This window comes from Athalia rosae, chromosome 7 (assembly GCF_917208135.1).
Source record: "Athalia rosae chromosome 7, iyAthRosa1.1, whole genome shotgun sequence".
NCBI lineage: Eukaryota > Metazoa > Arthropoda > Insecta > Hymenoptera > Athaliidae > Athalia > Athalia rosae.
In genome coordinates this window covers 3,060,888-3,070,635 of record NC_064032.1, presented here as the reverse complement: position 1 = coordinate 3,070,635, position 9,748 = coordinate 3,060,888, and the positions used below count along the sequence as shown (strand labels likewise).

At 36.3% G+C, this 9,748-nt stretch overlaps 2 protein-coding genes across 3 annotated transcripts; one reads left to right on the top strand and one right to left on the bottom strand.

Annotated features, from left to right (window-relative positions):
* Nucleotides 1-81: 81 nt before the first annotated feature.
* On the top strand, nt 82-5,179 carry LOC105693250 (fumarylacetoacetate hydrolase domain-containing protein 2). 2 transcript variants are annotated; one of them, XM_012413065.3, is made up of 7 exons: nt 82-234; nt 389-536; nt 1,464-1,625; nt 3,585-3,801; nt 3,895-4,229; nt 4,334-4,421; nt 4,541-5,179. In XM_012413065.3, the coding sequence occupies exons 2-7, from the start codon at nt 457-459 to the stop codon at nt 4,601-4,603; spliced, it is 945 nt and encodes a 314-aa protein (XP_012268488.1). In that variant the 5' UTR covers nt 82-234; nt 389-456; the 3' UTR covers nt 4,604-5,179. The 2 variants fall into 2 exon arrangements, with proteins under 2 accessions (XP_012268488.1, XP_020708478.2); XM_020852819.2 differs by having other exon boundaries at nt 117-536.
* Nucleotides 5,180-5,337: 158 nt separating this feature from the next.
* Nucleotides 5,338-8,995, bottom strand: LOC105682973 (probable cytosolic oligopeptidase A). Its single transcript, XM_012395280.3, has 11 exons — nt 8,824-8,995; nt 8,418-8,581; nt 7,945-8,333; nt 7,701-7,857; nt 7,371-7,607; nt 7,151-7,277; nt 6,659-7,037; nt 6,474-6,586; nt 6,236-6,403; nt 6,032-6,163; nt 5,338-5,919 (listed from the first exon to the last, which is right to left on the bottom strand). The coding sequence occupies exons 1-11, from the start codon at nt 8,907-8,909 to the stop codon at nt 5,688-5,690; spliced, it is 2,184 nt and encodes a 727-aa protein (XP_012250703.2). The 5' UTR covers nt 8,910-8,995; the 3' UTR covers nt 5,338-5,687.
* Nucleotides 8,996-9,748: the final 753 nt, after the last annotated feature.

The following is a 9,748-nucleotide window of genomic DNA, read 5'->3' as shown; positions in this document are numbered from 1 at the left end:
TCGCTCTCATATATAATCGTCTAAGCTTTCCCTTCTCTCCTCTATACTCTTCCGAAACACCTATTCTTTCGCCAGCTTCTCCTTCGAGCCGGCCGGCTGGCTCTGCCTTACCACTTACTGCCGTTACTACTGCGAGAGTTTTCAGTGAATTCAGTCCGAGTTGGTCGGGCACAGCGAGCGCGTCTCAAATTATATTTAAATTGGGATTTCGATATTCTTCCCGATAAAAAAAAGGTACGACCAACGGACCGGCGAACGATTCGCGTCGCGCAATTACTCGACAAAATAACTGTACTTCATAAAGTATTAATACAGTGCAAAGATCAGAGAAAAAAAAATATTGAAAATAAAAAAAAGTTGCTAATAAATATTGTCATGCCACTTAAAGGTACGGTAAAGGTGATAGCCAGGGCGTGTCTTACATCAAGAGCATCCAGTGGAATAGATAAGAATAATATGACTATTAAAACATCAACGACGCATTTTCTCAGAGTTGCTAGCAGAGCTTTTTCGACCAGCGGATCACAGAATATGAGGTAAGTGAGGGTCCGTAGGCGCAAAGTGAATCTCACACTTACTCCGTTTCACGTTATCACAAAATAGTGTGTTAAAAAATATCAGCGTTATTATAAACCCATAAATATCACGAGGATGATTCACATTTCGCTGAACCGATTATATTTATTGTTTCATCAATGTTTTTCTCGATAAATTTTCAATCTTCACTCTCATCTTATTAACTACAGTACGTTCTAGGGTTTCGCTTGCATTAAAGCATTAAGAGCTGCACAGAAAAAAAAATATCCAAAGGCTGCATCGTATAGTACAAGAATATACGCACCGGACAATCATACTGCGTATAGTTTGAAGAAAAGCTCTCAGCTCATTCGAGGGAAAATTCGTTTATATCTTCTATCTTTTTTTTTTTTTATAATTCATCCTCGGATAAATTTAATACGCTCGAATATCGCGTAGTTTTATTGGCCACAACTGGTCAAACACGTTCATTTTTATTCCGAGAATCGTATGTGATGTCATTTTTGGTATTCATTTACCAAAAGAGTTTATCTTTTTTTAGTTTTTATTTTCCATCTCTCCCAACTATTGCCAGAGAGAAATTGACCCTTAGAGCGATCAATAACGCTCCCCTCGTCGTAAAACCCACTGGCATGTAATACAGGTAGTTTCAAAAAAGAAAAAAAAAAGTTATCGTATTGTTCCGCAAGAACAAGACTTTATGAAAAAATTTCAAAACCAAAGAACAGTCGAGACGTAATTGCTTAGATGTATTTTTTTTGGCGATGGGGGAAGTGGGGGATTTTGGGCAAAATTCCAAACTTGCACGGTTCTGTTAAATTGTCAAAAAAAATCGGAGCTATCTATATGAACTCAACGTAATCGGATGATATTTGTGGTCGTGAGTTACGGCGATAATGATTTTTTTTTTTTCCACAATATTTCAGGTTTGTGCAATTCGTGAACAAAAATGGAGGTCCCCAGCACCTCGGGGTCCAACTACGACCAGGAGGCGATATTACGGATGTTTCAGCGGTCGATTCAAGAATGCCGAACAATCTGAAAAAATTTTTAGAGGGCGGTGAAGATCTCTTGAAGAAGGTGAAAAGGTGAATAAAATATTATACTTGATCTAGTCGTTCTTAAGAACACGTGTACAAGATTCAGTATACATCAGACACCTGCGTTTTCATAAATATTGAAAAAAATTAGTATGATGTTTAATCAATTGCTAAGTTTTCTAATGCTTTACAGACGTGGCTATAAAGTCTATAAATAGTACGGGGATCTAATCACTTCACGTGGCGATCCATTAGTTAATTTGGTAGACTTATAATTCGTGTAAGTATTACATGGATTGTTTGAAACTGATCGCTATGATTCACATTCAACCGACAACACACAGTGACTGATAGCCTTACGCAATTAAATTAATCAATAATTGTTCAACTAGTTTTAATTAATTCAGTCAAGTTTTCCGTCGAATTATACAAAAGTAAAATTGAAACTCTGGCTGTTGAGCGGAGCGTTCTTTCGTTTTATTTTTTTTCAATGAAAAAAAAAAAACCAATTGAGGTAAACTACAAGTTTTTTACTCTCTGGATTAATGAATGGAATATTTGCAATATTGCTAGTTAAATATTTTGATGGATTTATATTATTTGAATGGTACTTTTGTGACTCGGAATTTTTCAGCAGCACGTATTTTAGTGATCGCGTTGGTCGCGTGTAGGAAAACCACGTGCGACGTTCGTATAGAATAGAATTTGTCGTCATATCCAAACCTTGAATTTAAAATTGCGATAATATAGATATACACAGCCGAGAGACTTGAAACAACAGCTGTACATGCTGTTAACTTTTCCACACATGTGCTGCCTTTATAGAGGAGAAAAAAAGATATTATTTGATTCTTTTTTTCTGTCATATTGAGAGAATGATCCACAGATCATACCATATACATATATTATATAATAGATAACTCACAATCTACAGTTCGGCTAGGATGGTCCAGTTTTTTTTTGACATTACTAATTCGCGATTTTAATTTACAATCAGACACAAGAACCATTTCTCTACGTACCGTTACGCGAAATCTTTTCTCTTTATTTTTTAAACATTTTTTCCTCTCAATCTATTCGTCGAACTTTTTCTGATATCACGACAACTAATTTAGATAACGAGCTCCGTCCGTAAAATATTACGCAACTTTTATAACGTAAATTGATAAAATAATGTACATATAAGTGTAAGTCAAGCCATTATTATTTTTATTTTTCTATTTATATAATTATTTTTACTATCATGATTATTCACAGAATGAAACTGTATTCTCTCTGAAAATGATTGTAGTATATGCGACTATGTATCTATATCATTGAGTATAGCGTTGCGTAAAGGTTGGTGATCTTCCCTCGTTATTTACCAGAGATAATTTTATCACTTTATCTAAATTTGATCTCTGAAAGCTTATATACATTATAATCTTCGCAGCTGCAGGGGACGTTACAATCTGATTTTATTTTTATTTTATTTTTTTTCTCCACGTCGTTAATTATTTGTTTTTTTTCTCTCTGATTACAAAAGCGAATGAAATAAAATTTCGAATTATACATTTGAGTTATTTTTATCTTTACCTCGGAATACCAATTTCAACCCTCATCAGTACGAACAATATTATGCGTATATTTGTATTTTCTTTTCGTGTATAAAGTGCATGACAAGGTCAAGTTCTTTAACTCGGATTCAAGCGTGCTTTGACTATGCTCTTTTAACTTTGGGCTATGGAACACAAGGTCATAATTTGAATAAAAGTAAAAGTAAACTGCGCCCATGGCGAAGAACAGACCGCATAACAGTTTATTTTTATTATTTTACTTTGTCTGAATGAAAAACCTCGAATAATTATTCATTCATTATTTTCGGCAGTCTCCATTCTGTTTTCCATCGGTCTACGATGTTGTAATAAAGATTTTTAATCTGTTAAAATCCGATTGTCCCGAATTTCGATTCTTTCATCGACAATTCCGATTTCTAAATTTGCTGTACAGTTGATTTTTTTTTTTCAGGATAGTCGTCGAGGGTCGAAGCATTGTGTCGGAGGCTGACGTAAACTTTTTAGCTCCGGTTACACGAATGGATAAATTGGCTTGCATCGGTTTGAACTACAGGGGACATTGCAGCGAGCAAAATCTTGAACCCCCTAAAAGTCCCGTAATTTTCAGCAAATTTGCAAGCAACATCGTTGGACCAAACGACAATATTGTGCTGCCCAGCATATCTGACGTGCGTTGATATCGAGCTTTTTTTAAAACTTTTCTGGGATTCTAAAAATTTTTGATTAAAATCCTAAGCCTTATCTCATTGAAATTATTTTAGAAAGTTGACTGGGAAGTTGAGCTTGCGATAGTGATAGGAAAAAAAGGTAAATCGCTCAACAATCACGAAGCGGAGGATTACATCTTCGGGTACACAGTTGCTCAGGATATTTCAGCGAGAGATTGGCAAAAGGGAGGAAGGAATGGGGGTCAGTTTCTCCTAGGAAAGGGAATGGACACTTTCTGCCCTTTGGGGCCAGCGGTTATTACAAAAGAAGCCATATGCGATATCAATAATCTCGCAGTAAAATCCTGGGTTAACGGTCAGCTCAAACAAGACGGTAATACCAGCGAGCTTATCTTCAAACCCCACGATATAGTTGCCTATCTTTCACAGTAAGTCACAAGAATCAATACATCGTTTTTTCATCCAAGCTGATAAAATCTTTGGAGCATATCTCAAGTGAAGATTTCACATTATAAAATTCTTCTAATTTTAGATTTGTAACTTTGCTACCTGGTGATGTAATTTTGACTGGTACACCAGCCGGTGTAGGATTCGCGCGTAAACCACCAGAATTCTTGAAGGTTCGTATGATGAATCATGACATGATTTTAAAAGAAGCCTCGTTGTGCGTCGATATTTATTCCCTTTATTTAATACCTCTGCAGTTTATTTAATTTTTTCATATTTTATAATATTACAGAAAGGAGATATCCTCGAGTCCGAAATAGAAAGTATCGGCCGACTCCGCAACACAGTAGTTTAATCATAAATCATCGATTGATTTTTATTGATACAATCGGAAATGATTTTCGTTAAAGAAATCATGAAATTTAAAATCGCCACAAGATTGATCACTACTACGCAATGCTCAGGAAGTTTGAAAAACATTTTATGAAAGGAGAAGAAAATTGGAAGAAACAGTAAGCAAAGAGACCCAGCCTAATTGCATATGTTAATGCAAATATTGATATAGATATGAATTTTAATAATTAACGAGTTGAAGGTTCCTTTGTAAAGGACCCGAAGAAATTTTAATAGAAAAAAAAAACGTTCAAACCGAAACTGATTCGTACCAACGATGTATTTATTAGTCGTAAAGTTCCGAGTGCCGGACTGGGGTGCAAGTAAAGGACGAACTGTAAGTTCCAACTATTATGTATAGATTTTAACGTTAAAACTAAATAGGCAAGAGATTTTTACATTTTATTAGTTACTTAATTTCTGTATCTTCAGTTTCCTAAACTAGGTATAAATCCGTCGTCGAATGTCGATCATTTATGTATTTGTTATAAATTTTCACCGATATGTTGCTACATAAAAACATATTTCTATAGAAAAAGCACTGGTTTTTTACTTACCTGGGACATAAATCGGAGATTTTTTTTATAACTGCGTATAAATCCCTTGAGATCCATATTTCCAGGAGAGGGAATTGAGGAAAAGGTCGGAGAAATGGGGTTTACTTAATTACTTATCCAAGAAAAAATGACGTCACAATCTGATCGTAGGATAAAATTTTATTTGCGATACACCTACGACTGTATTAAATTTATGTACACAGTTAAACTTAGGATTAGTTGGGTTCACTGTAGATTCGTTATTTCAGCCTTTGCCGACATCAAGATTGGCTCCAGCTGTTACTTGTCGTTATCAAGAAGGCTTAGATCGAGTTTTCCCAACAGATTACACCGCAACGGTTTCATCTCTGAAGAACTTATCGTATTTCAATCGGTACGAGCGTCTGGGAGAAATGTAATATTCTCCCATACATCCAGCCACTACTTGCAACAGCTGCAGAAATACAGCTTTTTCGTTGTACAGTAACAAGTTCGATCACTGATGTAGGTTTATTCTGTCTTCGCCAGCGTTTTTAATTCTAAGTTTTTTAGAAGGGCTTTCGGATTTGGATCTCTCCCTCTAAATTTCCGGAATAATTCACTGGGATGACAACCACCGCCGGATGACAAGAAAGTTTCTCTATATCTTTTGCCAACAACCGATTGCTGTTCTTCGTTACCAGGTGGTAGTTCTTGGAACGCGCCGTAAACATCCGCGGCTACCATACGCGCCCACAAATGGCTGTAAAATGTAATTGAAAACATTTGTCATTGTGCTCGAACTCTGTACAACTGTGACTCGGTCGAATACCCGGTGCTGGAATTATTCTCGAATAAATAGTGCAGTTGGATACCTGTAATATGCCGCACCCCAGTCTCCGCTGAATATTTCACCGAACGTACAGGGATGAGCATCATAATCGTAAATTGGAAATCCTATGTGTTGCGGCCAGAGATCTCGTATGATGTCTCGCCAAAATTTCTCACTGGATCATACGGTAGTACCGTTAAATCGTTGGGAAAATTTATTCGGTGTTAAATATTTGAAAAATGCTCACGTTGAATGCAACTCCATGTCGAGTCTCCCCAAATAAATTTCTTTGCAAAGCGAAAAGCCGGCCAAGTGAGATCTGATCTTTGTCAATCCGTCGATTACCTCTTTGGGCAATGCTTCTCCCGTTTCGTAATGAGCCCCAATATCTTTCAACGTCGATGGTTCGTACAGCCTAGAGATCGATTTTCTATAGAAATATTTGCTTAGATTTGTGCAATTAAATGAAAAGGTTAGATTTTTACCAATTCAACATGAAATTGCTACTTATTTCAACGGCATCCCACTCCACGTTTGATAATCCCGCAACGTCGGAATAATTTGCTCTGGTTAGCAAGTGTTGCAGGGCATGGCCAAACTGCAAACGAAGACAGATTGAACTCAGAAATCGCGCAAGGATTACACGGAGAAAGAAACAAGCTTCAAATACCTTAGAAAATAAAACCTGTAGATCTTTAAACGAAAGTAGACAGGGTTTTCCCTGTTTGGGGGGTTGGAAGTTAAAAATTAAAGCTGCCAGAGGGTTGCTATGTGTTATGACACTCTTATTTCTCATGGCAACCATCCATCCAGAATTTTCTTGAATTCCCGGCTTTTCGTTCGGCCTTTCGTAAGGATCTAAATAAAAACTGGCCACCGGTTCTGAACTGTTAGATTCTAAAATGTCGAAAAGTCGGACATCCTGGTTCCACACATCGACTGTTTTTCTTTCCACGAACTTTACGTCGAATATTCTTTCGCTCAGTCTGAAGAGACTAGACAAGACTTGTGGTAGGGTAAAGTACTCCTTCAGTTCTTCTTCCTTCAAACTATTTGGATACACATAAAGTTCGAGCAGTCACAGAATTAGAATGCTCGTTTATATCAAGTCATTAGGAAAAATAAAAAAAACGAATGCCGTAAACAGTGAATTCATAGCTACCTGTATAATGTACGTTTCTGTTTTCTGCCCCAGTATGGTACATCCCAAATGTTGAGGTCACCGAAAAAACCTCTGTCTATCGCGAATCCTTTCAGATCGTTCAATTCTTCAATCTGAGCAGGCTTTGCTGAAAAAGTCCATCAAACGGGAGTTGCGATTTCGATTCAGGAAGTTATTTGATTTCTAATGAACGTACAATCAAAATCTGCAAACACCTTACCTATTTCGAGTATCGTATCGAAAAAATTATAGACGTTCTCTATGCTTCCTGCCATTTTAGTTTCCATGCTCATGTGGGCGAATGATTTATACCCTAAGAATTCTGCCTTGCTTTTACGGTAGTCTCTGATGTGTTCCAGAGTTGTGCTCGTTTCTAAGAACCTGTCGTTGAAATGTGCACACCGGCGAACGTCAGCCTTCCAAACAGTCTGTTTTAGCACACTATCAGGACAGTATTCTGAAAAAGTTAAAGTTCATGTTAGAAACTAACAATCGATTTAAAAAAATGCAAGTATAAAGCAAAGACAGTTACGAAATATTCAGTTATTACCATAGAAAGTTTCCTTTATATATGGCTGTAAAGTTACTGTCCAAGGACCTTTCTGTGGTTGTGATGGATCTACAGCTATGACTTTTAAATACTCTTCTGGGAAGTCTTTCATAACATTGGGATCTCTGATTTTCTGGTTAAATTGCCGGGTAGCAATCTGAAAAAGTTGTAAAATTAATTTCCATAATAATAATTCAAAGTATAACTGATATGATCTTATAACGTTAAACGTTAATTCACGAACTTCAAGTTTTTGCGAGAATTCTCCCTGTCTATTCGAGATTTGATGGTTGCCCTCCACAAATGCTGGCATTTTATCGGTTGGAGCAATCTCAGCACCATTCAATTTTCCTTCCAAGACATATTTCCTGATAAGTCTTCTCTGTTCTTCGGTCAAATTGAGTTTCTTATCTTCCATGGCATTTTTGAAGGCTTTATAGATTGCCAGACCTCCATACCTCGAAGATTTTGCAGCCTTTGACCTATTGTGGATATTTGAGTAACATTTTGGTGGCATCAGACTCTGGTTACCAAGATACAGGGCCTTTGCCAATCCCCATGTGGTATCCAAAGGAGCCGTAGCCTCTTCCAATGGAATTACCACATCCTCAAATACATCGGTATTTTCTGATTCTGAATTTACAAAAACGATTTACATTTAAAAAAATATTAACTATCCAGAATGCTACGAAACCCACGTAAAGGAAATTATCTCACTTCCAACAGCCTCATCTATCAATCTGATACGTTGCTCATATTCAACTGCCTGGGTTCCCACCCAAGCTACCCATTTTTCAATAGTGATCCGATTGAACTGGGGGAAACCATCTTCTTTTAGTAATGGATTTTTCTCAGGTAGATCTTCTCCAAATTCAGGTACTCTGTTTAAATGACATTTGAGGTAGTGATTTAAAGGGACTATCAAATTCATTTCCATGGTTTACAACAAATCAGAATTATTTTTTTAAGTCATAAAATTAGAAGAATTCATGAGAAGACTGAAATCGTTAGATTTTGAATAGAAATTTTTTAGTAGACATGTAAAAGGTCTATTATTTATCAGGTGCAATAGAATAACCTTAAAAATATGAGTGCCATAAATTTGTAAGAATAAATCACTCACAATACGATGTATCCATTTCTTTTTGGAGTTCTTAGGAGACTAGATCTTGTCAGAATCAATCTTTTACCACAAAAGGACACTGCCATTTTCAATGATCAAACTATTAAAAATTTTTTAAATCAATCAGTTTTCCAATTCATTTTCAACGCCGGTAATTCAGTTTCTTCGCCTTGGTCTTCGTTCTTTTTTATCAGTCTTAAAAAACAGAGCTGAAAATTTACACTTGTTTGAGGCATCGACCGATCGAGGGCGTACCATAATTGTGCACTACTGGTGCAGTGGATAAGGCGGTTTCAAGTTCGAATGAATCAAATGCAACTACTTTTTCTTTCTGTCGTTTTTTTCAATCAGTTTTTCGTTTTGCTTTGGAAAAAATTGGAATTTATCATTGAGATCTGACGGATAATAAATAACCTATTGTTAAAAATTATAAATTAATCGTCTTCACATAGAAAATCGATATGGTTTCGAATGCCGTTCTGCGGGCATTGATGTCTCCGGAAGATCTTTCCAAATTCGCGAAATGCACTACCAAATTCATCGCTACTTGCATGAGAAAAATAATGTAGAGTCTATAGATAATTCTCTATAGTTTTCTAAAATTTTTGTTCGAATTCTCCTAATTTTCTCCACTATGTTTTCACATACGTTCTCAAACCGACATTCTAACGCAAAAATTTTGAAAGTATTTAAAAATCTTACAGATTCAGAAACGGCAGTATTGAATGTGAATGCCTCGAATGCAAGCAAGATGATTACTATGTGATTAATACTTACTAAATTCAGCTGTGTATTTAACAAAGGCTTCATTTTCCAGCAGCAACAGATTTAAGCAAAAAAAATATCTGATGGGCGCAGATATCTTGGACTCTCCAGCCGACAATCGTAGCATGAAAGAATATCGTTCTAATAAAGAGTGAGTCCT